The sequence below is a fragment of the Aspergillus karnatakaensis genome (assembly GCF_047715665.1).
Source record: "Aspergillus karnatakaensis strain CBS 102800 unplaced genomic scaffold BJY04scaffold_99, whole genome shotgun sequence".
Lineage (NCBI taxonomy): Eukaryota > Fungi > Ascomycota > Eurotiomycetes > Eurotiales > Aspergillaceae > Aspergillus > Aspergillus karnatakaensis.
Window position 1 is genome coordinate 51,145 of NW_027395811.1, and position 27,819 is coordinate 78,963.

General features: G+C 55.8%; 6 protein-coding genes across 6 annotated transcripts; 4 read left to right on the forward strand and 2 right to left on the reverse strand.

Moving 5' to 3' along the window:
• Nucleotides 1-101: 101 nt before the first annotated feature.
• On the reverse strand, nucleotides 102-357 carry BJY04DRAFT_203304 (uncharacterized protein). The gene has a single exon (XM_073713339.1). It carries the CDS (start codon nucleotides 282-284, stop codon nucleotides 117-119), a length of 168 nt encoding a protein of 55 aa, XP_073564517.1. The 5' UTR covers nucleotides 285-357; the 3' UTR covers nucleotides 102-116.
• A 24-nt stretch (nucleotides 358-381) lies between these two features.
• Nucleotides 382-1,401, forward strand: BJY04DRAFT_224753 (alpha/beta fold hydrolase; the record flags this gene model as incomplete). Its single annotated transcript, XM_073718053.1, has 1 exon — nucleotides 382-1,401. The coding sequence occupies one exon, from the start codon at nucleotides 382-384 to the stop codon at nucleotides 1,399-1,401; it is 1,020 nt and encodes a 339-aa protein (XP_073564518.1).
• Nucleotides 1,402-1,993: 592 nt separating this feature from the next.
• On the forward strand, nucleotides 1,994-2,953 carry BJY04DRAFT_175301 (uncharacterized protein). Its single transcript, XM_073709312.1, has one exon. It carries the CDS (start codon nucleotides 2,146-2,148, stop codon nucleotides 2,866-2,868), a length of 723 nt encoding a protein of 240 aa, XP_073564519.1. The 5' UTR covers nucleotides 1,994-2,145; the 3' UTR covers nucleotides 2,869-2,953.
• Nucleotides 2,954-3,203: 250 nt separating this feature from the next.
• Nucleotides 3,204-11,213, reverse strand: BJY04DRAFT_233401 (type I polyketide synthase; the record flags this gene model as incomplete). The annotated part of the gene is made up of 5 exons (XM_073719970.1): nucleotides 3,204-5,787; nucleotides 5,821-6,523; nucleotides 6,569-6,665; nucleotides 6,715-9,857; nucleotides 9,905-11,213. 5 exons carry the CDS (start codon nucleotides 11,211-11,213, stop codon nucleotides 3,501-3,503), a joined length of 7,539 nt encoding a protein of 2,512 aa, XP_073564520.1. The 3' UTR covers nucleotides 3,204-3,500.
• A 287-nt stretch (nucleotides 11,214-11,500) lies between these two features.
• BJY04DRAFT_203312 (Alpha/Beta hydrolase protein) lies at nucleotides 11,501-12,881 on the forward strand. The gene has a single exon (XM_073713340.1). The coding sequence runs from the start codon at nucleotides 11,639-11,641 to the stop codon at nucleotides 12,461-12,463; it is 825 nt and encodes a 274-aa protein (XP_073564521.1). The 5' UTR covers nucleotides 11,501-11,638; the 3' UTR covers nucleotides 12,464-12,881.
• A 30-nt stretch (nucleotides 12,882-12,911) lies between these two features.
• BJY04DRAFT_224757 (uncharacterized protein) lies at nucleotides 12,912-27,614 on the forward strand (the record flags this gene model as incomplete). The annotated part of the gene is made up of 3 exons (XM_073718054.1): nucleotides 12,912-14,339; nucleotides 14,421-23,024; nucleotides 23,079-27,614. 3 exons carry the CDS (start codon nucleotides 12,912-12,914, stop codon nucleotides 27,612-27,614), a joined length of 14,568 nt encoding a protein of 4,855 aa, XP_073564522.1.
• Between the last annotated feature and the right edge of the window lie 205 nt (nucleotides 27,615-27,819).

The window sequence follows — 27,819 nt, forward strand, 5'->3', positions numbered from 1 at the left end:
TTCTCAGATACATGCGATCTAGCATGTGGTATATCCTTGGTAGTAAGTCCTTCAAGTCAGACTACTGTCAGTCAGTGTTCCCTGGGGATCTATTTCAATAGCCTACTGTATGTGTCTCAGACGCCTCCTTCCTTGCCACCGCATCTAGGGCTCCGCGGAGAAGTGTAGGCTCTGTGGGGTTCCGCATGCCATCCTAGCAGAACAGCCATGCGGCTGAATAGCCTATTGCCGGTGCCATGTGGCGTATATACTTCCCCGGGTATATGAGAACAACATCTCGCCATCAAACCACTCTGCGCTCGAACATACTATCTCACACACACACACACACACACACACACACACACACACACACACCTGTATCTCCGCAAATTCTTCAGGATGGACCGCCTAGCCCGCAAGCAAGCCACCACCTCCCGAGGCTACACATACACCTACTACCACCTCCCCCAGTCCCTCGATACCAGAACCTCCACCAATGCACAAATCCCAAAACCAACCCTCCTGCTCCTCCACGGCTTCCCGGACACCCACGCCCTCTGGTCGCGCCTCCTCCCTTCCCTCCTGCCAACCGGGTACCCCCTCCTAATCCCTGACCTCCTCGGCTACGGCGACACATCCAAGCCCCTTACCCCAGAAGCGTACAATTCGAAATCCATGGCGACCGACCTCATCAACATCCTGGACCACGAAAATATCACCAAGATCATCCCAATAGGACACGACTGGGGCTCATACATGGCTCAACGGATGTACCTCTGGTATCCCGAACGAGTGGCGGGGTTGGGGATGTTGAATATCGCATATGATCCGCCTGCGCCGTTTGATCTTGGTGCTGCAAATGCTACTCTTGAGAAGGCGACGGGGTTGCCGAGGCTGGCGTATTGGGAGTTCTTTTCCGATCCTAACTGTGCAGAAATCTTGGAAAGGAATCTCGATAGCTGGTTTGAGGCGCTACATGGGAGTCCAGAGAATTGGCTGGAGAGGTTATTCTGTCATCGTGGTGCGCTGGTGGGGTTCGTTGGTGGGGGGGAGCGTGTCCCTGTTCATACCTATGCAGAGGCGCTGAGGGGAGAATGGAAGGATATATTCGAGCAATCCGGGTTCGCTGGGCCGTTGAATTGGTATCTTGTTAAGGTTTTAGGGCAGCAGTGGGAGGTTGAGAAGGAGCTCCCGCGCGAGAGGTACGTCGTCACGGTGCCGACGCTGTTTGTTGGGGCGAGCAGGGATACGGTTTGTACGACGGATGCTATCGAGATTCCTCGAAAGCAGGGGCTACTTCCGGAATTGGCGGTTAGGGAGGTGGATAGTGGGCACTGGCCTGTGTTGGAGGCTCCAGAGGAGACGGGGGAAGTGATTGTGGCTTGGTTAAGGGAGAGGGAGGAGGGATTCCTATCCTGAGTACCTGTACCTGCACCGCACTATTGATGTCTATGCAAACTGTAATAACTCTATGTCGCTATACTTAGGAAAGGCCTGTGCATCGCCACTCTTGATCTCTGGGCAAGCTCCAGCCAACGAATCAGCAACCCCGGTTAAACCTCCAGCCAAGCAGACTGCTTTGTTGGCAGGCGGCGCCACGAATCATAATTAGCCCAGATCATCGCCCACGCAGCTAAATCCGGAGAGGGGAAGCCTGCAATCATCAATGGAACAAACGCCAGGGTCAAAAAAAGACCTTTCTTCGATTCTTCACACGCCCTGGACCTGCACCTGAAACACGAGCGTCAGCTCCTCAACAAAGATCGACTCTGGCTGGAGTTTTTGTCTGCGTCTGCGTCTGGCGTCACTGTCAGCCGCACGGTGCAGACTCTTTTCTTTTTTTCTCTTTTCCTCCCTGAACCTTGCTCGAAGACGCCAATCATGCACGACGAGTCTGGACCAGGTCAGCCGCCAGCCTTGCATTGGCGCTGAAAGAGCTCAGCCTTGTCCAGTGCTGGACGCTTTCCTTATTACGCTGGTCCTCCTGCAGCGCAATCTGACGTCTGACTCTGACATTTCTGAATCTGAAGTTCAAGTTGAAACGCGAGGCTGGCCCGCTTCTTATCATCTTTTTTTTTTCTGTGTCCATATCCAACACCAGATCCACATCTCCATATCTATACACATGAAACATACGAACCTCCAGCCCATATCGGATCCATAATGACCACCCCCGGAACAGACTGCCCCGCCTCCTCCTCCCCATCCTGCAACTTCACCTGCCCTGCCGGCGGCACCTGGTACACCTGTCAAGACCCGCCCTACTTCGTCGGCTGCTGCTCCTCAGACCCGTGCACCAACGTCTCGCCACGGAGTACCTCGCCCTGTCCCGACGGAGGTCTATACCCGGCGTCATTCAACCCCGCAATCTTCAACTCCTTCCTCCCGAACACATGCATCGGCGAGGAGAACGCGAATTGGTTCACGTGTAATTTCACGACTCCGCCATTTCTAGGCTGCTGTTTGACTAATCCCTGCGCGAATGGGAGTTGTCCGCAGAGTGATCTGGTGCAGGCGGCGTGGACGGCGGAGGGCGGTGGGGTTGATCAGTTCGTGCTGTTTCGGGATGAGGGTTCAAGCAGTAACGATACTACGGGGGATGACGGGGATGACAGTGGGGGGGATAGCGGGGGATTATCGGCGGGCGCGATCGCAGGGATTGTAGTCGGGGTTGTTGCACTGATAGCAGTCCTCCTGGCGCTGTGGTGGTTTCTGCGCCGGAAGAAGAAGGCCGGTCGAGCTGGTGGTGGTGGCGGTGGTGATGGCAGCGTTGCAGCGTGGCATGAGCGATCGGCTTCGCAGCAGCAGCAGCAGCAGTTTCTTGCAACGGGGTATCAGGGTTTGTCTCCCCTTCTCACCCCCCTCATTCTCACCTTTATCAGCTAACCATAGTGAACCCTCTCATAGACTCCCCCTTCTCAAGCCCCAATCCAAACTCGACCCTCCGCAGCGCCCCCGGTACAACAACCTTCCCGTCCCCGCGTTCACCTTCAGGATTCTCCGCGCCGTCACTATCCCCGCCTGCGCCGTCGGACAGTGGACGGACAAACTCCGACATGTTGTCGTTTAGCGGGAGCGAGGAGGGCCATCATCAGAGGAATTTGAGTCAGGGGCAGACATACGGATTGGGACTGTTTGGGACGCAGAAGCCGACGCCGATACAGGAGCTAGATTCGAATGCGGAGGTGCATGAGTTGGAGGGGTGGAGTACGCCGAGGAGGTGATGGTTAGCCATTGTCCTGGCGGATTTGCATTGTATGTGTGTTTATTGAATTTGGAGCGGGGTATATATATCTTCAACTGTCTTTATGATTTAATGGAATGGCTTGTCATGAGATGAAGAGGGATATCCTTGAATTAATGTATTGTGCCGATCGAATATATATAGTAGAGTAGCACGAGCACCTCAACAGAACATCAAGAACAGGAACAAGACAAAGGAAGAAAAAACGTGATATCATAACCCATAACTCCCAAAACTCATAACAATATCAATATCAACACAAGAAAATAAATCTCTAGTTTTGCACCCACTTCTCCTTCAGCCTGTTCACCGCAAGCTCACCCAGGAACGCCATCGTGTTACCGGGGTTCGTCAGCTCCAACACCGTAATATCCACTCCCAGCGTCTGCTTCCACCAGTTGCGGATCTCCATCGCAACAAGCGAGTCCGCGCCCATAGACATCAATGTCTGGGTGGTATCGATCGTCGGATCCTCCTTCATCAGGAACGAGTAGATCCGTCGCGAGATTTCCTCAGCGAGGTACTGAGGCGTGGCCGGGTCATCGAGTTTTTCGGGTTCAGCGGAGAGAGATGTCAAGAATCCGCGGAGACCTTCGTTACCGGACTCGGTGGTCTCGGTGACGACGCCGTGGTTGTTGCGGAAGACTGACAGACGCGGGTCGCGGCGGTAGGCCTGTGTGTTTTGCGGGTCCGAGAGAGGGCGGGTGAGTTCGTTGTATAGGATCATCTGGGAGAGGTCCTGGTACAGCATTGTTGTAGAGGACGGGACAGGGGGGATAAACTTGGGCGCGCTGCGTTCGACGATCAAGTGCAGCGCGTTAAGGAAGTCGCCCTCGGAGATGAACTTGCTCAGAGTCTTTCCGAGACGGTCGGCAACGTCCTTGGTTTGAGCAACGTAGCCGACATCACCGACGGCAGCGATGTCGATGACTGCGGCAGGGAGGCCGAGGCCGTGGCGGTAGTGCGTGAAGGAGTCAAGGAAGGAGTTGGCGGCAGCGTAGTTGGCTTGTCCATACGCACCGAGCGTACCGGAGGTAGAACCGAACATGACGAAGAAGTCGAGATCCGCAGGGAGGACCTCGTGCAGGTTCCAGGTTCCCTTGACCTTGGGTGTGACGGCGGCAGACCAGTGCTCGTGGTCCATGTTGACGAGACCGATGTCACGGAGGACCATAGCGAGTTGCAGGGCGCCCTTGATCGGGCGGCCGGTTGCCTTGACCTTTTCGACGACGCCGCGCACGAAGTCGAGCTTTGCGACGTCACCGGCATAGCATTGAAGCTCGCAGCCGCGCTGGCGGAGCTCGTCAATGAATTCCTGGTGCTCCGCGCGGGTTCCGGCCGTCGGGGACATGACTGCGATGAGGCGGGCGCCGTGGCTGACCATCCAGGAGAGGACGGAGCGGCCGAGACCACCAAGACCACCGGCAAGGACGTAGGCGGCCTCGGGGTTGAAGACCGGCGCGGGAGTAGGCAGGGTGGTGGGCAGGGTGTCAGGGTCCGTGGGCATGCGGACGGCAATACGGCCACGGTGGACACCCTTTTGCATGTATCGGAAAGCGTCCTGGATGTCCTTTGCGTCGAAGACGGTGGTAGGCGTCAGAGGCTGGATCTTCTCTTCCTTGAGCAGCTTCACCATCAGGTCAAGCAGAGGAGCAACCTTGGGCTTCGCGTGGATGGAGAGAGCAGCCAGATCGATACCGAAGAAAGCACGGTTGTCAGTGAAAGGACGCATGGCGAGGCGACCACGACCGAGGAAGTCTCGCTTTCCAAGGTCGAGCATGCAGCCCTCGGTGGCAACACACTTCCATGATGCGTGCAGCAGCTCACCGGAGAGCGAGTTGAGGACAACATCCATACCGACTCCATTAGTCGCGCGCATCACATCCGCAACGAAGCTGTCGTTGCGCGAGTGGAAAATGCGCTCGCGAGGGATGCCGTGCTCGTTGACCAAGAAATCAATTTTATCCGGGGATCCAACAGTGCAGTAGATCTCAGCGCCAATCCAGCGAGCGACGTGGATAGCAGCAATACCGACACCACCGGCGGCACTGTGGATGAGCACATTCTGGCCGGCCTTCAAGTGCGCTTTCTCAAGGAAACACCACAGAACAGTAAGGTAGGGCACAGTCAGCGCAGCGAGATCCTCATCGTTGATGTTCTCCGGCGCGCGAGCAACAAGCCCAGCAGGGATCTGGGTCTCGGTTGCAAACACACCGACAGGCATCTCCATGAAGACGACGCGGTCGCCGACCGAGACGTGCTTGACGTCCGCGCCAACGGCAGTGACAAAGGCCGTTCCCTCACCACCGAGACCATGGTAGCCGTCGCGGTCGGAGCTACCCTCGGGGTCCATGATGCCCATTGCCTCGGCGATATCGTGGAAGTTCAGACCGGTGTACTTCATCTTGATCTGGATATCGCCGGGAGCCAGAGGTCCAAGACGATGGCCGGTCCAGCACATGGATTGCAGAAGACCAGGCTGGCCGAGGGTGAGATGCTTTCCGTCGACGGGAGGAGCAGCATCGGCGAGACCCTTGTTCACGGACATGTGGTGCATACGACTGATCAGCACCTGGCCGTTGCGGACAACGTACTCGGAGTCAATGTCGAGACTGTCGTCACGGTCGGTGGCGGTTGCCTTTGCGTGCTGGATCTGGCCGATGATGTTGGCGACAGTGCGGCTGGCGGCGCTGTCGAGCTGGTCGAGCTCAACAGTGACAAAGTCCATAGCCAACTCAGCGCGAGCACAGCGCGCCAAACCGAGCATTTGACCCTGCTGGGGATCAACACACTCAGTCTGGGCCGAGCGCATCAGCCAGACCAGTGCGTTTCCGGAAACCTCCTCAGCCATGTTGATGAAGTTGGTCAGATCCTCAGAGTTGATATCAACAAGCAGAGGCCCGGCACGACCATCAACATCCATCAGCGAGATAATAATTTGTTCCTCAGGCAGCTGAGAGCCCCAGAGGTACTCATCGACGATGTATCCCTTACCCTCAAGGGCAGCCTTGACCTCCTGCCCGAAGTGACCGAGCGACTCGCTGGGCTTAACGAGAGTGACATGCTCCTCGGCGGGAGCAGCATCCTCGGCGGCAGCGCGGGCAACAATGTTGCTGACGTGGTAGAAGTCAGGATTGTGGTTGTCGTGGACCGCGAACTGCACGCCTTGGAAGCCACACTCGCGCAGCTTGACGTCCCATTCGGCCTCGGAGAGAACAGGGCGCTCAATGCGGCCGTCGTCAAGACCGGCCCACCAGCCTTCGAAGAGACCGAAAATGGTATCGGAGACGCGAGCATCTATAGGGTCAGTAAATAGTATGCAAGTGAAGGATAAGAACTAACCGGTGGTAATCTCCTGCATGTACAGCTGTCCGTCAGGCTTCAGGAGGCTGCGGCAGTGGGCGAGTGTCTTGCCCAGGTAGGGAGTTGCGTGCAGAACCTATATTCCACGTCAGCACTTTCTCATTATAAACAATTGATACACTCACATTAGAAGCAAGGATAAGATCATAAGACCCAGCCTCAAAGCCATGCTCCAGCGGATCCTCAGAGATATCACAAACGGCAAAGCTCAAGTTCTGGTACTCCGCGAACCGCTCCTTAGTCTGGTTGACGAAACCCGCCGAGATATCGGTGATGGTGTACTCAGCGTACAAGCGCTCACCCTCAGGCGAGTGCAGAGACTGCAGCGCAACAGCAGTCAGCGAACCAGTACCCGCACCGATCTCGAGAACGCGCAGCTGAGGCTTGTTGAGACCGAGCACGCGGAAGAAGTCCCGGTTGTCGGACCACACGTTGTACGTGTTATACACGGCGGAGAGAAGACCGTCTGCGAGTAGGAGATCGAGGAAGTCCTGGCGGCCCTCGAGGACGTCCTTGATGTGTGTGGCCATGCGGTGAAGCATGACGACGACGCTCTCGACGAGGGTGTCCTTAGTCTGCTCGATCAGCTCCTCGAGCTTCTTCCAGCGGCTGGCGCGGTCGAGGGCCTTGAGCTCGGCGATGTGAGGGACGACGACTCCGCGGCCTCGGTCGGTTTGTTCGACCTGCTTCTTCACTCCGGCAAGGTAGTGCTTGAAGTGGGGCTGGGCAATATTCTCGAGCGTCTCAGCGACCTCGTTGATCTCAAACGCGGACAGGAAGCAGGCCTGCTCCATGAGAATCATGGGGTTGGTCAGGTCGGCAATAGGGTGGATGAGGGTCTTCGGGTCCGCGAGATCGAGAACCGGGTGCCACTGCACAGACCAAGCGTTGGTGTTGGGAGGCTCCTGCTTGAAGGCACCAGACATGCGGCTACCGTGGAAGCCATTCAGCACGAAAGCGACCTGGTTGTCGCTGGTCAGACCGTAAGCATCGCCGAGGGCAATAGCTGCGGCCTCCTTGGCTGTGGTGCGAACGCGGAGTTGCTGGCGGCCGCAGTCACCGACGTAGAACTGCTCGATGAAAGTAGGCAGGAACATGCTCTCCAGCTTGCGGTACTCACCGTTGGTGGCAGCGACAGACCATGACTGCAGGACGATATCAAGAGTCGAGGGGTGGAGGGCGTACTCCTCGCCTTCGACCTGGCGATCAGGAACGCTGAGGGCAGCGACCGTCTCGATGGGGCTGGCAGTGATATCCTGGAGTCCGACAAAGCGGTCGCTGTAGTTCAAACCGGCCTTGGCCAACTGCTGGTACCAGCGAGTGGCGTCGACCTTGCGAGCCATAGGGGCAACATCAGGCTCGGCCGGGTGAGCGACGGCGCATCCCTCAGTAACGAGACCCCAGCAGTGCTTGAGCCAGGTTCCCTTGTTCTCGGAGGAGATGGTAAATTCCCACCACCTGCTGTCGGAAGATGCAGTCAGAGCATGCTTGCGGAGGGTAGTCACCACCTCGGTACTCTTGGTCTCTTCAAGGAGCATAGCGGACGCGATGTGGACATTCTGGACACTGTAGGCGGTTGTACCGGTGAGCTGCTTGATGGCAGTTCCGGCAATAGCAAGATATCCAGCAGCAGGGAAGACAATGTCCTTCTCGACGCAATGACCAGACAACCACGGGACGTCACGGACTTGGATGAAGTTGCGCCAGGCGGGCTCAACCTCACTGCTCTCGAGGATGCGTTGACCAAGGATCTCATGGCGGGCAAACTCCCGGAATCGCCACCCAGCAGTCACACGAGTCTCGGCCCAGTAGGGGTTGGCGTAGTTCCAGGCGTAGGTGGGAAGGTCACCGAGGGTGTAGGCGTTGGGGGAATAAGGAACCTTGGGGCTGAGACCGAAGGTGAAGAGATTTCCAAGGGAGGTAAGGAAGACATTGGCTGCGTCCTGGCCACGCTCGGCGACCGAAGTGTACTGAGTGGACTGCTGGTTGGTCTCCTTGTAGATGTGGCGCAGGGGACCAGCAAGGGCAGAGTGAGGACCGATTTCGAGGTGGGCAGTGTTGTCCTGGTCAGCGAGCATCTGCGAGACGGCAGTACGGAAGAGAACGGGGTTCTCGATGTTGAGCTGCCAGTACTCTGCACCCAAAGCCTTGGCCTCGCGGACCTGGCGACCGTAGACGGTAGAGTAGAAGGGGACGGTCGGGGCTTGGGGCGTCAGATGGGGAACAACAAGAGACTTGTAGAGGCCACCAATGGTCTTGATGTGGTGGGAGTGGTAAGCAACAGGGACGCGGAGCTGGCGCACAAAGGCACCAGGGTTGGCCTGCTTGATGTCCTCCATGGCGGCTTCCACTGCCTCGAGGTCACCAGAGATGGTGACACTGGCGTTACTGTTCTCGCAGGCAACGCCAACACCAGGCTTGAGGAAGGGCTCGACCTCGTCGCGACCCATACCAACGGCGGCCATGGTACCAGGGAGCTCGCAGCGTGCGCAAGCGTAACCACGGTAGTAGGCAGCAACAATGGCTTCGCGCTTGGTCAGGATGCCAGCAGCGTATGCGGCAGCAACCTCTCCAGAGGAGTGTCCAACGACAGCACTGGGCTTGATGTTCCAAGCGGCAAGTGCATCGACGTAGGCAATCTGGATGGCAGCACAGATGGGCTGAGAGATATCTGTCGCGCCGAAGAGGTTCTTGTCAGCTCCATCAGCGAGCAGAAGCTCCTCCAAGGTCCACTTGGGCGGGTGCTCAATGGTCTTGAGCACCTCGTCCATCTCCTTAACGCTAGCAGCGAACTCCTTGTTTTCCTGGAGCATTTCACGACCCATACCCACCCACTGCGCACCCTGTCCAGTGAAGATGAAAGCGACTTGACGGACTGCTTTGGATTCCACCGGAGCGACGGGCTTGCCGACGGTGAGGCCATCAGCAATGCAGAAGCTCCTCAACTTCAAGCGCTCTCTCCGCTCAGCCAGGGTGTAGACCATGGCATCGAGGTTCGCAGGGTTCTTCTCGAGGTACTCTCCATACTTGGTCGCAAGGTCTGTAACGGCTTGCGCGGTGTTTCCAGAGACAAAGAAGAGCGACTTCTGCGTGGGAATGCGGTCGGTGATGGCCAGACGGGGAGGCACACCCATTGACTCTGCGGAATCGATGACGACGTGGACGTTGGAACCTCCAAGACCGAAAGAGTTCATACTGATACGCTCGCGGGTTCCTTCCGGCCATTGCGTTGGCTCGACCGGGACCTTCAGGTTGAGATCCCAAGGGACTATCTGGTTAGCTATAATGTTTGCAGGTAGGGCTGGACAAACTCACTCCTTGGGTTAGGCTTGTTGAACTTGATGTTCGGCAGCACCGTCTTGTTCTCCAACGCCATAACCGACTTGATCAAACTGCTCAGAGCAGACGCACCCTCTCCGTGACCCAAGTTGGGCTTCACAGACCCAATGTAGATCTCCTCATCACCGCCAAAGCAGTTGGCAATCGCAGTAGTCTCCAGTGGGTCACCGACCACTGTTCCCGTACCGTGAAGCTCAACGACTTTGGTTTCGTTCAGAGGCAGGCCCGCCGAGGCGTATGTGTGGCGGATGAGGGTCTCTTGTGCTTTAGGGTTGGGCGTACCAAATGTACGCGTGCCGTCACCTCCATCAGCATTACTCTCGCAGGCACGGATCACCGCGCGAATGGGGTTTCCGTCACGGATGGCATCGTCTAACCGCTTGAGGTAAAGGGCGCAGACAGACTCTCCTCGAGCGAAACCGTTGGCGCTGGCGTCGAATGTCTTGCAGTTTCCATCGGGGGCCAACAGTCCCAGCATGGACATGGAGATACTGGTGCGAGGGGTAATAATAACATTAGCTCCGGCCACGATGGCGGAGGGGCAGGATCCGGCGCGGATGGCCAGGACAGCATGGTAGAGGGCTTCGGCAGTGGCGGAACAGGCGGTTTTGCTGACGACACTGGGGCCCAACAGGTCGTATTCGAAAGAGAGACGGTTCGCTAATGAGAAATCGGACTTTCCGAGCATGAGGTATGGCTGGTGGTTGAGGGTATCAAGGTTCTGCATGTCCTGCCAGTCTTCTGTAAAGTCACCAACAAAGGTTCCAATGTTGGCGCCACGGAAGTTGGCCTCTCCGGCGCTCTCGAGGGCCTCGCGGGTGACCTCGAGGAGGAGCCGTTGGCTGGGGTCGAGGGTTGTGAGTTCTGTGTTGGACATGCCGAACATGGAGGCGTCGAATTGGGCCAGGTCGAGATCCAAGTAGTATCCGTACTTGGTTCGGACGGTGCCTGGCCGGCCCTCTGGGTCGTAGTAAGCCTCGACATTGTAACGATCGGCGGGGACGATGTTGCGGGCATCGCCTTTGTTCAGGAGGAAGTCGAAGAGGTCTCCTGGGCTGCGGATGCCGCTGGGCAGTCTCACGCCCATACCACAGATGGCGATCGGTGTGTCGTTGGAGCCAGCTCCATTGCTAGCAGCCCCAGTGCTAGCAGCCCCAGTGCTAGCAGAGTCATCGGTAGAGGGTGTGAATGTCCCATCCTGGCCGTTTAGGGGGGGCGAGCTGGTGGTCTCGTCTGTGCTCTGCGAGCGCCCGTTGAGGAGGTCGATATCGATACTGGGCGACATGATGTGTGTGGAATGAGCAGAAGGATGTTGAATGGGGGTATTGGATGGGTATCGATATGCAACAACGAGACAGCTTGTCCCTCTGCAGATATGATCAGCAGTATGAGGAGATATAGGGCTCGTGCCTTATAGCTTTCAGCTGGCTATCCAGCCCCCAACTGTCGTGGCGGCGAGGATGTGCTTGCCAATGGTTCCACTGCGCCTCAGGCAACTGATCCTTCAATATGATGCCACCATTTGCCCTGACTTAAAAGAATCACTTCTGTTAGTTAGCTATGAGAGATTCCTTTGCTGTCGTGTAGTTCGCTGGTTCGTAGCGTGCCGCCAATCCCTCCTCTTGTAGAGCCCTTAAGGCATTTTTATTAACCCTACTCTGAACTTCTGTCAATCCCAATCAATCCTTCTGCAAGATATTTAAGTCCACCATGAATACCTCCCGCAGTAAATTCGAAGTTTTCGACAGGAAGGACCTGGTCTACAGCACCGTTGCCGACCACCCCATCCAAGTCTCTGTCTTCACACCCAACGATGCCCCAGCAACAGACTCAGCACCTGTACTCGTTTATTGGCATGGCGGAGGCTTCATTGTGGGAGACCGTCTCTACGAAGGCTGGTGGCCGGACTGGCTCCTAGAATTTGCCCTTGAGCACAAAGCCATGATTGTCGCCCCAGACTACCGACTTCTCCCTGAGGCCACCGGAGCCGAAATCATGGACGACATGGACGCCTTCTGGACCTGGTTCCTGGAAACCCTTCCTGGCCTGGCACAGTCCGAAGAATGGAAGATGCGACCGGACCTCGACCACGTTCTCTGTGCCGGACACAGTGCGGGCGGATCCCTGGCACTGCATTCAGCGCTCGAGCGACCGGACGCAAAGATCAAGGCCGTGGTCACACTATACGCTCCGCTGTATGCCAACGTGCCTGAACTGAAACTGTCCCGGCCAAGACCTATCCTAGGAACGATGCCGCCGCCACCACGACAAGCAGAGGTTGAGATTCGGTCTTACATGCAGCGCACCAAGGGCACGGTGCGAACACGAGGAGATGTCTTGGAAATGTGGGGGCTAGTGGCATGCATTCTGCAGCAGGGGCGTCTGCCTCGCATGATGCTGAGGAAACCAGACCCCCGGCTCGACGCACTGGCGACGATCGAGAGCCGCAAGTGGTGTCCTCCAATCTGGATCGTCCACGGCGAGAACGACTCGGTGGTAAGCATTGCAGTGGTTATTCTCTATAATGCGGTCTAACGCGCGATAGGTCCCACCTACTTGCTCTACCGAGTTTACCAAGCGGTTAGATGCGCTACTGCCAGACGTGCAGCGAATTCTCTCAATACGGCCCGGGGAGCACAACTTTGACGAGTCGTTGACGATGAAAGAGTCCTGGATAGCTGATGGGTGTCAGTTTCTTCGTGAGAGGTGGTAGTGTAGTGCAAAGTGCAGAATAGTAATAATGTTGGATGGCACCACGGGTGGTGCCACTGCTCTTCAACGACAACCACAACCACAAGCCCTACATGCGAGTAGCTAGAAGGCTCCACTTGACTTCAGTGTAACTACAGTCTTAGATTAGCGCGTAATCATACTATACCACTTACTACAATCAACATCCGCGTCGCGCTCTCTGATTACAGCCTTTCTTCACGTCACACCGGCAGGGTATCTGTACATCCCCAACATAATCATAATCGAAATCATGCAGCGACCGGACGATCTTGCACTGAAGCAGAGGCGACAACTGGAGGAAACAGCGGCGACGGTCTTGGAGATTGACCCACGCAGCATACACAGCAAAGCGCACAAGACATGGCTTGCGCTGGGGGGAGATTCGCTGCGCGCGGTGTTTTTCATGGGGGCGTGCCACGAGGCTGGCTTCGACGTTGATCTGCCGGAGATTCTGCAAGCAGGAAGCTTGAACGAGCTAATTAATCACATCATTCAAAAGCAGCAGCCAGAGGAGCCATCGAGCATTGAAGCAGAGGTTGTGCAAGAGATCCCCGATCCAGTTCTGCTGGAGAGCCTGCCCAACGGCCTGCAATGCTCTCCAGAGGTTCAAGCGATCGGCCCCTGTTCGCCAATGCAGGAGAATTTCATCGCTCGCCAGATCCTCGACCCTTCTGCATATCAGCTTCAATTCGCCGCCAGAATCTCGTCAGCCAGTCCAGCAGTCCTTCTCTCAACGACTACTGTCGAACAGGCCTGGCGAGCAGTCGTCGCGCGGCATCCAGCTCTGCGCACGCGATTCGTGGACAGCGCGTCTCGCCCAGGACGCCTGGAGCAGGTGGTATTGAAACAGATCCAGCCTGAAGTCCGCGTCTTGCCTCTCGCTAAAGCGACTGCCGACCAACAGACGCCTTTTGAGGAGTACACCTCTGAGTTTCCCCACCGATTAGTTCTGGCGCAGGCGCAGGACAATGCTGTGTACCTACGCCTCACCATTTCACACGCAGTCGTTGATGCTGTCTCAATAGAAATCATCACGCGCGATCTGTTCCGCGCTCTGACAGGCATTTTGCCGTCTGGACAGCAGATCCTGTGCGACGATCTCCTCCTGGCCCAACAGCCTGATACATCAGCAGAAGCACTCACATATTGGTCACGGTATATGGACTCCTCCTCGGGTAGTTTCCTGAGCACAGCACACTCAAAAGCAACACCTAGCGGATTATACACCATCGATGATGGAATGGCCATTGATCCCGACCTACTCCAAAGCCTCTCAGATGAGAATGCAACAATAGTAAACGCCTGTCAGATCGCATACGCCCTGGTTCTACGCGCCTACACCGGGGCCAACGACGTATGCTTTTCCTACACGACTTCCGGCCGCCAGAAGCGGATCAAGGGGTTACAGGATGCTGTGGGGAATTTCATCAATACGCTGCCCTGTCGTGTTGAGCTCGGGGATAGGACCATTGCGGAGGCCCTGGAGAGAGCTCAGACGGACTATGTTGAGAGTATACCGCATCAAGGAGCGAGTTTGAACGGGAACCAGGAGTTGAAAGGCCCCTCGGTACGAGAATTGGGAGACTCGCTCCTCACGTTCCAGCGCGGGATGGCGGAGAGTGAGCTGGCAAAGGTTGGGATCACCGTGGAGGTGATCTCATGGGAGGCTCCAACAGATGTACGTGACACCTTTACTTTAATCCTTTTGTCGAGCGTGGACTGTGGAGAGATACCCAGTATCTAACATCAGCATCTACAGTACAACTATACCCTGGCAGTCAGCATCGACAAAGAGCGCCTCGGGCTGCGCCTCACAACATGGGAATCCATAGCATCGAAGGAAGACGCGCTCAGTCTCATGCAGCTTTTCCGAGATAGTCTAGATTTCGTCCTCCGGCATGCTAGCCAGCGTCAGCCATGTTCAGAGTTTGTCGGATTAACCAAGCAAGACCAGGAGACGATAATTGCTACTAACAAGCACCCCTACGCACTCACCCAGCGCTGCGTCCACGACCAAGTCTGGGACATGATCCGGAACCAGCCCGATAGTCCCGCGATTTGCGCTTGGGACGGCGAACTAACATACAGCGAACTCGGGCGGTATACGAACCGACTCGCAGGCAAACTAATTCAACTAGGTGTCAAGCTGGAGGATAAAATCGGTCTTTGTATGGATAAATCGCGCTGGGCGCCTGTGGTGATGTTAGCAATTTTGCAGGCGGGGGGTGTTGTTGTTCCGTTGGGTAACCAGCATCCGCCAAACCATATCCAGACGATTGCGCATAATGCGGAGATCAGACTCCTCCTGGCTGATCAGGTGCATGCTTCGCGGTTGGTAGGGATTTTCCAGAAGACGGTGGTGGTTGATACGACATATCTGGACCAGCTTCCAGTACCTGCGACAAGCTTCAATCCCAGCGTGTCTCCTGATAGCGCAGGGTGGATCGTGCACACTTCTGGAAGTACCGGGAAGCCCAAAGGGGTCGTGCTCGAGCATAAAACCCTTTGCTCGACGATGCATGAGCAGACTGCACGGTATCATATGGGGCCGTGGACACGGGCTATCCAATTTTCAGCACATACTTTCGACGTCTGCGTGAAAGATATCTTCACCACGCTAACATTCGGCGGTTGCGTGTGCATTCCATCCGAGGCACAACGGTTGGACGATCTTGGCTTAGCCATCATGACCATGGGAGTGAATTTCGCCTCTCTGACGCCAACAGTTGCATCACTACTAGACCTAAAGGATCTCCCGCAGCTGAAAATAATCGTCTGTACTGGCGAAGCGCTGAGTCCAGCTGTGCTACAGCCATGGCTAGAGAACCACCCGAATGTGCGGATTTTCAATGGCTACGGGCCCTCAGAGTGCTCGCACGTGTCGACAATCAATGGACCAATCATTCGTATGGACAAAGCAACCAATATCGGTCTCCCCGCTGCAAATCGCCTATGGGTGGCGGATGCGCTGGACTATAACCGGCTTGCTCCCATCGGCGCCATAGGAGAACTTCTGATCGAAGGGGCAATCGCACGCGAGTATCTGAATGATCCAGAGAGAACGGCCACATCATTTATTTCCGACCCCGGCTTCATCCACCAGCTAGGTCTTGCTCCTGGTCGACGGATGTATCGGAGCGGTGATTTAGTTCGACAGAACAGGGATGGCACGTTGACATACCTAGGCCGGCGCGATACACAGATCAAAATCCGAGGGCAGCGGGTGGAGATTGCAGATATCGAGACTCGGATTTCGCAGTCACTCCCAGGTAATCCGCTTGTTTGCGTGGATTTGGTTCACCCGCGACATAGTGCGGCGGCGGTGCTCATGGCGGCTATTGATATGCACGATATCATTCCGCATGTTCGCCCAGAGCCGGGAAGGCTTTGCGAGACGTCGGAAACATTGCGACAGTCATTGCAGCAGCTGCATTCAAAGCTGGTCAACGAACTTCCTATGCATATGGTACCAACCCATAGCATACCATTCGTCTCCCTCCCGATGAACGCCTCAGGGAAGCTAGACCGCCGCGCCACACGTTCCTTGCTGGAGTCATTAACAGAGGAGCAACTGCCGGTATTCAAGAAGACAAAATCGCTCAGCGGCGCGAGTATCTCCACCAAGACAGAGCAGGCACTCCAAGCGATCTGGGCGGAGGTCCTTCAACGGCCGGTTAGTGAAATCAGCGCTGATGACCATTTTACGCATCTTGGTGGTGATTCCGTAATTGCAATGAGGATGGCGGCTATTGCACGACGGAAAGACATTCCATTGTCCGTTGCGGACATTGTTCAGCATCCCCGCCTTGCTGATATGGCGCGTGCTGTCGACAGCCATCAGCAGGCAGCAGAAGAAGCAGCCAGAGATGATCCTCTACCCTTTGAGCTTTGGAATGCAGGTGTGTTCCGAGATGCAACAGAAGAGGAACAAACAAAGCAATTGGCAGATCTGGCGGAACTATGCCATACTACCTCTGACCAGATAGAGGATGTCTACCCGACAACGCCCCTCCAGGAAGGCCTCATGGCAATGACTGTTCAATCGAGGGAGACTTATGTCGCGCAACACCCGTACCGACTAGGTGCTGATGTTGACTTGAAGCGCTTTCAAGCGGCATGGGGAGAGGTTGCGGCTGCCTTGCCCATTCTGCGAACCCGCATTGTGTATACTCCTGCTGCTGGTTCTGTCCAGGTCGTGACGCGAGAGATGCCTCCATGGTCCATCACTACAGCCGACCTCATGCAGTTCATCGAAAAGGATCGCGCAGTGTCATTCGCTTACAGCACCCCTCTACATCGCTTCGCGGTTGTCAGCAACACGGAGAATGGCGTATCCCAACGGTACTTTATCTGGACGGCCCACCATTCCGCATACGATGGTCCAACCGTGGTTAAGATATTCAAGATGCTTGCCCAGGCTCTCCAAAAGGCAGGGTCAGGTGCAGACACATTAGATGCCGTGACTCCCATCCCGCGCTTCATCAGATACCTAGAGCAAACGACCCAGAACGAAGGACGCGAACAATGTGAGGCATTCTGGAGGAATGAGCTCGATGGTGCTGAGTTCACACAATTCCCCAAGAAGCCGAGCCCCTCCTACCAGCCCTTTGCCGATGGGGTTCTTCGATACAGCTTCTCCCTGCCTGAAACTCATACCGCCCACTTAGTTTCACCGGCCATTCTCCTTCGTGCAGCTTGGTCTCTCGTGGTTGCGAGCCGGAGTGCCAGCACTGAAGCGATGTTTGCGGTAGTTCTATCTGGCCGAGACATTCCCCTACTCGGTATCGAAGACCTAGTTGCACCCACTATCACCACCGTCCCGTGCAGAGTTCGCATTGACAGACAGCAGCAAGTGTCGAGTTTTCTCCATTCAATTGACGAGCAAAGCAAGAGAATGGCACCATACACCCAGTTTGGTTTATCCAACATCCGCCGTGCCACTAGTCTCGGCCATGACTTTGATCCCGGGCATATCTTCCTCGTGCAGCCTGGCGGGGAGGACATGGCGTTGAGTGAGATCGGTCTGGAAGCGCTCACAGGAGAGAGGGGAAACTTCGAAGGCTATTTGCTCGTCGTCGAGTGCACACTCAATCCAAGCGGGGCAATTCAGGTTGAGATGCGATTCGATCAGCATGTTGTTCCGTCTTCACGGGCATTGTCTTTAGTGTCTCAGCTTGAACACATCACCCGGGAATTACAGGCGTTCAACAGCCCAGAGGCTGAGGGCTCTACACGATCTCATAGCACAGTCGGACACCTCGATCTCATCAGTTCAGAGGAAAAGAAGAAACTTCTCACCTGGAACCAGCCACCCCCAGACGCAGTCCAGTCCTCGCTCGTCGATATGGTCGAATCCCAGAAGAAGAAAACTTCCGACGCATTGGCGGTTTGCGCGAGAGATGGGGAGCTAACTTACAGTCAACTCTATGCTGCGGCGTCTCGCCTCGCCCAGCACCTTGTCTATCTTGGTATCGGCCCCGAAAGATTCGTGGGCTTGCAGATGGACAAATCCAAATTCGCAGTCATATCCGTCCTCGCCGTGCTCCTCGCAAGGGCTGCAGTGGTGCCGCTTGGCGTGCAGTATTCAGACGTCAGGGTGAAAACAATCGTGGCTGATGCTGGCATAGACGTAATCCTAACGGATGTCACGCAAGCGAAGCGTCTTCAGCACACAGTGCCTCATCCCATCATCGTCAATTCTCATCTGCTAGACTCGCTACCAACTCCCAAGGTCCTGGCCCGACCTTCTCCATCAACCGCTGCCTGGGTCGTGTACACATCAGGTAGTACGGGTGTGCCAAAGGGTGTTGTCTTGGAACACCAAGCTCTCTGCACCGCGGTCCTTGAGCAGGGCTCGCGCTACGGGGTCAAGAGCTCATCTCGAACACTGCAGTTCTCCTCCTTCACATTTGACCTAAGTATCGAGGAGATTTTCACGACCCTGGTGGTGGGGGGTTGCGTGTGTATCCCATCCGAGACCGATCGCACAGATGGACTCGCCGCCGCAATGAGAGAGCTCGCAGTAACATTCGCAATCCTCACCCCGACAGTGATATCCCTGCTCACCCCAGAAAGCATGCCATCATCGCTTGACACAGTCGTGTTAGCCGGTGAAGCGCTCAAGCCTGCTGTCGTTCAGCTGTGGCTTGCACAAGGGCAAGTCAAAATCTTCAACGGATATGGACCGGCAGAGTGCTCCATGTTTTCTGCTATCAATGGTCCGATTCTTGCTGCTGAGGATGCACCGGTCATTGGATCTCCCGTGGCGAACCGCCTGTGGGTAACCAGCCCACTTGATCATAATAGTCTTGTGCCTGCTGGTGCGGAAGGTGAATTGTTGATTGATGGACCGTTGCTCGCCAGAGGGTATTTGAACGACCAGAAAAAGACAACAAGATCGTTCATTACTGATCCTTTCTTTGCACGCTCATTGAACTTGGCACCCGGACGCCATGTCCGTATGTATCGAACGGGCGATCTGGTTCGACAGAACCCCGAGAACGGATTGCTGGAGTATCTCGGTCGTTTGGACACTCAAATTAAGATTCGCGGACAGCGTGTGGAAGTTGGCGAGATCGAGAGCCAGATCGTGCGTCTGCAGCCTTCTATCCAGACCGCATGCGTGGACCTCGTGCAGCTGGAGACACTATCGGATCCCATTCTGCTTGCGGCGATCGAACTGTCCCCTGAGGTTGAAGCTCAACCCGATCAACGAGCTATCTGGGGCGATATCCGGTCTCAATTACTCCAGACTCTACCACTATATATGGTTCCCACCCATTTCATCCCGATGAAGCTCCCTGTCAATGCCTCAGGCAAGCTCGACCGGCGCGCCACCAGAGCAGCCCTCCAGAAGCTTACGCTGGATGAATTGAAGAGCTTTTCCGCGGAGAGCGCAGCTCCAGTAGAAGATCGACTGCTCACTCCTCAGGAAGAACAGCTCCGCCAGCTCTGGGCTCAAGTTCTTGGTCTCTCGTCTGCCGAAAGTATTGCCGCCAATGCCGATTTCTTCCAGCTTGGTGGTGACTCTGTTGCGGCGATGCGGCTCGTTGCTGCTGCGCAGACGGCATCGATTCCTATGCAATTAGGTGTTGCTCAAATCCTACAGAATCCACGCCTAGTCGATATGGCGAGAGTTTCTGACAGCCAAGCTACTAACTCAGCCGAGGTCGATTCGGATCCTACGCCGTTTGAGCTCTGGGAGGGATTCAAGGGAGCTGATCCAGAGGAGCAGAAAGAACGGCTTGTCTCCCTTGCTGAGCAGTGTGGTGATATTTCAGGGCCGGATCAGATCGTCGATGTCTATCCCGCAACACCACTTCAAGAAGGTCTTATGGCGATTACCTCACAGCAGGGTAATGCGTACATTGCTCAGCAAGTGTTCCGCATGGGTGCTGAGGTCGACGCAGCGCGCCTCCAACGAGCCTCAGAATCGCTGTGCGAGCATCTGGCAATCCTGCGCACTCGGCTCGTTTACACCGCGCAGGGGTCTGTCCAGGTTGTCGTCAATAAGGCTCCGCAGTGTGAGATCATCACAGGTGACTTGCAGGCCGTTCTAGAGCGGGACATGGAGCAATCATTCGGCTATGGCGTTCCTCTCCATCGTTCAGCTATTGTGCAGGACGGCGCCAACAGATACTTTGTGTGGACAGTGCATCACGCCGCATACGATGGCTGGTCCTTGATGCAGCTCCTGCGAATGCTCGTGCAGCTATACCAAGGCATTGAGGATGGTTTCACTGCAACTCCGATTCCGCGATTCATCAAATACTTGCAGCGAACGAATGAGGACGCCATGGCGATATACTGGAGGAGACAGCTAGAAGACGCAAAATTGACTCGATTCCCTCAGCTTCCATCCGCAACATATCAGCCGCACGCAGCAGGCCTCGTGCAAACTCGCCTTGACAACCTATCGAGAGGTGAGAACAGCAGCATCTCGGTAGGTAGTCTCCTGCGAGCAGCGTGGGCTGCGACTATCGCGACTTACACAGGGACCGATGAAGCGATCATCAATATCGCTCTGAGTGGACGTGACGCCCCTGTTCAGGGGATCGCCAACCTGGTCGGACCCACAATCACTACCGTGCCCGTGCGCATCCAAATGAGCCACAAGCAGACAGTGACCGAGTATCTAACAGCCGTCGACCACCAAGCCAAGGAAATGACTCCTTACGCGCACGCGGGTCTGCATACGATCCGCGCAGCCGTTCCTGGCCTCCCTGCAGATTTCGACGCAGGCCATCTATTCATAATCCAGCCTGCAGTCTCAACCAAGGACAGTCCCGGTGTAGAGGCTATTGGTCTTGAGCCGGACACAGCGGCAACAGGTAGTGGCGAGAGTGCAGACTTCGGTGGTTACGCTCTCGCTGTTGACTGCACTGTTCATCCTGAGTGGGTTGACATCGACATCCGTTATGATGAGCATGTTCTTCCTCCTTCCCGAGCAGCAGCCTTGATTTCTCAGTTCGAGCATACTATCCACCAGCTTCAGAGCCATGGGGACGATACTTGCATGGGTGACCTAGATCTGTTCAGTCCTGCTGATGCCAAAATCATCAGACAAAGGAACGAGAATACCCCTCCTGCGAGGGAATACTGTATTCACGAGCTGATCAAGGCTATGGCCGACAAGCAGCCAGATGCTTCTGCTGTCGACGCCTGGGATGGGCAATTCACGTACTCCTCTCTTTATACGACTGCTCGCGCTCTCGCCTATTATCTAGTTCATGAGTATGGCGTCGGGCCAGAGGTCAAAGTGGGTATGTGCATGAACAAATCTCGCTGGGCCGTCGTCGCAATTCTTTCGGTGTTGATGGCAGGGGGCGCTGTCGTTCCTTTGGGAATTCAACAACCACTCGCCAGAATCGCGGCCATTGTGGCAGACTCAACGGTATCGACCATTCTGGTTGACAGCGCACAGGCCAGCCGTCTCTCGCAGCTAGAGGGTGTCTCGCCTGCCCTCGCCGTGGTAGACGCCGCCTTGCTAAGATACCTGCCTCTGCCCGCTACCTCCAAGCAGGTCTGTCCAACCGTGACCCCGGACAACGCAGCATGGGTCGTCTACACTTCCGGTAGCACCGGCGTTCCCAAAGGCGTGGTCCTCGAACATAAGGCCCTCTGCAGCAGTTTCGCAGCCCACGGCCGCCGCGTCGGATTCGGCCCAGACATCCGAGCTCTGCAGTTCTCTGCTTACACCTTCGACAACTGCATCGAAGATATTCTATCCCTGCTCACATACGGCGGATGCGTCTGTGTTCCTTCAGAGTCTCAGCGGCTGAACGCCATCCCTGAGACGATTCGCCAGATGAACATTAACCTGCTGAACTGCACGCCTACCGTGGCGTCCCTGATCCACCCAGAGGAGGTACCGATGCTCAAGACATTACTGCTAGGAGGCGAATCTGTGTTCCCTGCCGTCGTGAAGCAGTGGCTGGGCCATGCCAAAATCATGAACACATACGGCCCAGCCGAATGCTGTGTTGATGTCGCCGTCGGTGGGCCCATGCAAGACCCCAGTGACTCGTATACAATCGGATTCCCGCTGAACGTGTGTTTCTGGGTAACAAATCCCTCCGACCACAACTCTCTCGTCCCGATTGGCACACCTGGTGAACTCTTAGTCGAGGGCCCGCATCTAGGAAGAGGATACCTGAACGACCCCGTGAAAACAGCAAAGGCCTTTGTTTGGGATCCTGCCTTTGTCAAGCATCTAGGCATTTCTACCGGCCGTCGCTTCTACCGAACCGGAGATCTTGTACAGCAGAATGCCGACGGCTCCCTGGTGCACTTGGGTCGAATCGACACGCAAATCAAAATTCGTGGACAGAGAGTCGAAACAGGCGATATCGAGAGTAACATTCTCCGCATCCAGCCTGAGATCCGAGTTGCCTGTGTCGACCTTGTTCGGTTGAGCAATATGACTGGTGACGCGATGCTAGTCGCCGCCATTGACGTGGGTGACTTCTCTCGAGATGATAACGGCGGGGAGCTTGCGCCAGAGACAGTACGCGAACCAACAGATGGGCTGAAGAGTATGATTCAGGACCTGCGGACGAAACTACTTCTCGTGCTTCCGCCATACATGGTGCCGCATTTCGTGCCCATCAGTAGTCTCCCGCTGAATGCCTCGAGCAAGCTGGATAGGCGGGCTACGCGCACAATCCTGCAGGGACTTACCCGGCAACAGGTCGCGGCTTTCGAAGAGGCAGCCGCCACAACTAGTGATGACAGGGTCTCGTTGACTCCGATGGAAGAGCGCATCCGGCAGATCTGGGTTGAGGTTCTGGGATGTCCTTCTGATATCGGCCCACAGGCGCACTTCGTTCAGCTTGGAGGTGACTCGGTTACTGCGATGCGTCACGTTGCTGCTGCGATTAGAGTTGATATTAGATTGGGAGTAGCTGATATCCTCCAGCACCCACGACTGTCTGATCTAGCGCTCGTGGCAGCGGGCCATGGTACAAGGGCCGAACAAGATCCCAAGGCTTTCGAGCTGTGGAAGGGTTTCCTTGAAGCAGACTCGGACGATCAACAGGTGTGGCTTTCCGAGGTTGCAGAGCAGTGCAATGTCACAGCAGACGACATTGAAGATGTGTACCCTGCAACGGGTATGCAAGAAGCCCTGATGGCCGTCACGGCACAGGAGCCCGGGGCGTTCGTCGCACAGAATGTCTTTCGCTTGCATGATGTCGACATAGTCCGGTTCAAGGAGACCTGGTCGAAACTAATGGACTCCCTGGCCATCCTTCGTACTCGGATTGTCTACCACAACGCGCAATCGGGCACAGTCCAGGTGGTCGTTCGCAAACACCTCGAATGGCACGAAGCAACCGATCTACAGTCTTACCTTGCTGAAGACGAAGCGCAACCCTTCGCTTACGGCACCCCGTTACATCGATTGGCAATAATTGAGCAGAACTACTTCGTATGGACTCAGCACCACAGTGGCTACGATGGGTACCAGACTGCGCTCATCCTCAACATCCTGTCTGAGATCTACCAAGGAAAAACCCTCAGCGTCTCTCCGCCCCCAGTCTCACGGTTTATCAAGTACCTTCAGCAGAAAGACAAGGATGAAGTGGCTACTTTCTGGAACCAGCAACTGGGAGACGCCAACCTGACGCGCTTTCCACAATTACCAAGTCCATCGCATCGACCCCAAGCCGATGGCTGCTCTGAGAGACTGTTCCAGCGCAGCAGCGTGGAAGACAATGTGCCAGTCGCGACTCTTTTGCGAGCGGCATGGGCTATCACCGTGGCGAGCTACACCGGCAGCACCGAGTCTACGACGGCTGTTGCGCTCTCCGGTCGCGATATTCCAGTCACAGATATCGGTAATATGGCCGTGCCGACCCTGACCAATGTACCAGTCCGAACACGCCTCGACGATCGTGCTCAGCGCGTTTCGGATCTCTTGGCCGCTATGGCACGTCAGAGCGACGAGATGAAGCCCTTCCTGCACACTGGTATGCAGCATATCCGCGCTGTGGTACCCGGTTTAGGGGCCGATTACGATCCAGGGCACTTGTTCATTATCCAGCCTCCGGTAGGAGAAGAAGACGAGAATTTCCTACGAGCCATCGGCCTCGAAGAACTCAGCACCGCCGTTACCAGTTTCCCCGGCTACGCTCTCGCCGTACAATGCAGCATCAACTCGAACAACACCGTCTCCGTGGAGATGCGATACGACAGCCAGGTGGTTCCACCAGCGATGGCCACGGAGCTCCTTTCTCAGTTCGAGCACATGATGGACGAACTCGAAACCCGCCCCAACGCAACACTTGGAGACCTCAATCTACTCAAACCAGCCGATGTGGAGAGGCTCCAGAAATGGAACCAAGGGGCGCTCCAAGCTGCCCCTGAGCGGGCCTGCATCCAAGAGCTGATCCAGATTATGGTGGAGCGCCAGCCGGATTCACAGGCCGTGTCTGCTTGGGATGGGGACATGTCATACGATGAGCTGTGGAGCGCAGCTTGCCGGTTAGCGCACCATCTGACTGGGCTCGGGGTGGGCCCTGAGGTTCCCGTTGGGATGTGTATGGATAAATCGCGGTGGGCAATGGTATCGGTGTTGGCGATCACGCAGGCTGGAGGTGTGGTGGTGGCTCTGGGGACGCAGCATCCGCTCAGTCGGATTGAGACGATCGTCGCGGATGCAGGTATCCGGGTGACTTTGCTCGATCGAGGGCAGGCACGCCGTCTATCGAACGTACCTACACCAGTCGTTATCAGTGAGGAGTTTATCAAACAGCTCCCAACCAAACATACTGTTCCTGCCTCCGGAGTCACCCCAGAAAATGCTGCCTGGATCGTGTATACCTCCGGCAGCACCGGCACCCCCAAGGGAGTCGTCCTCGAGCACCAGACCATCTGCACAGGCATGATCGCCCACGGCACACGATTCGGGAACAATGCCGCGACTCGTGCGCTTCAATTCGCCTCGCATACCTTTGTGGTTGTGTTTGAGGACTTCTTCACGACGCTAGTCTTCGGTGGCTGTACCTGCATCCCATCCGAAGACGAGCGATTGAACATGACTGACCTAGCACAAATGATCCGAGACAAGGGAGTCAACTTTGTCAACCTCACTGCCACCGCCGCATCGCTCCTTGACCCTCGCGAAGTCCCCGGCGTGAAAACAATGATTTTCGGTGGCGAAGCATTGACGCCTGCTGTGATCAGGCAGTGGGCACCGTATGCTAATATGCTCAATGCGTATGGCCAAAGTGAATGCTGCGCTGAGGCCACAATCAGCACCATCAATACCGAACAAGATACAACCAACATCGGCTACCCGATTGCGAATTCCGCTGGCTGGGTGGTCGATCCTACCAACTACAACCGTCTAGTTCCAGTCGGAACGCCAGGAGAACTGTTGATTCAAGGGCCTCTCCTTGCACGAGGCTACCTGAATGATCCCGAAAAGACCGCCGAGTGCTTTGTGTCGGACGCAGAATTCCTTGTCCATCTCGGCTTCTCCGCTAAAGGTGGCAGCCGCATGTATCGCACTGGTGATCTTGTGCAGCAGAATTCCGACGGATCTTTGATCTACCTTGGCCGTCGCGATGCTCAGATCAAAATCCGCGGACAGAGAGTCGAGCCGGGGGAGATTGAAAGCCGGATTGTGCAACTGCATTCGGATATCGGACATGCATTTGTCGACTTGGTGAAGCCAAGTGATGCAGCGTTCACCTCGGACCCTGTTCTCGTTGCTGCCCTCGAATTCCAGCCAGGGCATGAAGTCGCACCCAGCGAGGCAGGCCTGATCATCCAACGGGTAAGATCCGCGCTCGTCAAAGAGCTGCCAGCATACATGGTTCCCAGTTTCTTCGTCCCGATGTCGACTTCCTTGCCAGTCAATGCCTCCGGAAAGCTGGATCGACGAGCAGCGCGTACCTTGCTCGGTGGTATGAGCAGAAGCGAATTAGGATCCTACAGCAATGTCGCAAAAGCTTCACACCGACCACTTTCACCCATTGAAGAACAGCTTCGCGCCGTATACGCCGAAGTGCTAGGCTGTCCGGAGGAGGAAATTGGTCCCGATGATCCATTCGTCCAACTAGGTGGTGACTCCGTCGCGGCTATGCGCGTTGTGTCATCATCTCGCCGCCAAGGCTTGGTCTTCTCCGTCAAAGACCTCATGTCAAAGCAAAGTATTGCTGCATTGGCATCCGTCGTGAAGATAGCGACCGACTCTCACGCTCTAGACGCATTGCCAGTCTCCTCCGAGGTGACGGACGTCCAAGCATGGATGTTGAACCACCATGTCGCCCATCCCGAAGTCGGCATGACCTGGTTTGCACTCAATGCAGAGGGGCCATTACTGGATGACAGAATGGCCGAAGCCTGCCGCAAGCTCCTCACGACCATCGAGATTCTGGACACCGGATTTGTCATGGAGAACGGCAAATGGAAGCGAGTCGTCCCTGCCCCAATCAAACCGAATGTTCGCACATTCACCACCGACGGCACGATCGAAGAGTGGACAGAGGACTACATCCAGCGCGAAGGATCCAACCCACTGCAGCCTGGCCGGCCCTTGATCGACATTGCACTCTGCAGCACGGCAGCACGGCACCGCATCCTTGTCCACATGTCCCACGCAATCTACGACGGCATGTGTATCGCCAGATTCTGGCTCACCCTGAAAGACCTGTACGAGCACGGCCAAACCAACAAAATCGCATCCTTCTCGCAGTACATGGGCCAGGTCGCAAATTCCCACACCTCGGAGGCATCGCAGTACTGGACCAATCTCCTCAAAGACGCAACAATCACATCCGTCGGCGGCATCTCACCGCAAGACCCAGAATTCGTGTGGCGCGCGGGTGTCATCGGTCCTCGTCGCATCGAACTACCCCACAATCTCCAAGGTCGCACCTGCGCAACGATCCTCAAAGCCGCGTGGGCCCTCGTACTCGCCCGCCAGACAGGCCGTCCCGATGTAACCTTCGCAGACCTCGTCTCCGGGCGCGCAGGAATCGATCCTTCGGTGACAGACGCGTTGGGAATGTGCTCGACTCCAATCCCCGTGCGGGTTCGAATCGACCCGTCAACAACCTATGCGGGTCTCGTGCAGGCCGTGCAGGAGCAACAACTGAACAGCATGCCGTATGAAACCTATGGGTTTAGTCACATCGCGGCAGAATGCACGGAGTGGTCCGCGGACTCGAAACCCACCAGCTGGATCAACCACGTTCCGCAGCGGATCGCAAGCGCCCTTGAAATTGGAGGAAAGGAGTACATCATCTCTCAGCCAAAGCAAGAAGAGCAGAAATGGACGTTCAGCGAGACGCGTATCTCGTGGACGCAACTTGAAGATAGTTTGGAGTTCACCCTCGCGTATGCGGCGGAGAAGGTGGAGAAGCAGGTGGCGCAGAGGCTGTTTGATGGGCTTACTTCCACCTTGGAGACCATTCTGAGGTCGCCTGAGGCAGTGATTGAGATTTAGCGTTGATGTTTTGAGATGTATATGATAGATTGTGTTATGTTTAGGATAAATGTGATTGACTTGTGTTGAAACTTGAGAGTTCTTTCCACCCGCGTGTCGGGTCGGACGCCGGATCTTAGTACCTCCGTAAGTCATTACAATTCAGCTCGACGCGGCATTGCTTCCAATCCTCTTTCAGACATCTTGATACGATCTGAGCATGGCT

Bases quoted from the DNA above. Each gene is read 5' to 3' on its own strand.
- BJY04DRAFT_175301 (XM_073709312.1), top strand. From the start codon at position 2,146: ATGACCACCCCCGGAACAGACTGCCCCGCCTCCTCCTCCCCATCCTGC.
- BJY04DRAFT_203312 (XM_073713340.1), top strand. From the start codon at position 11,639: ATGAATACCTCCCGCAGTAAATTCGAAGTTTTCGACAGGAAGGACCTG.
- BJY04DRAFT_203304 (XM_073713339.1), bottom strand. From the start codon at position 284: ATGGCGAGATGTTGTTCTCATATACCCGGGGAAGTATATACGCCACAT.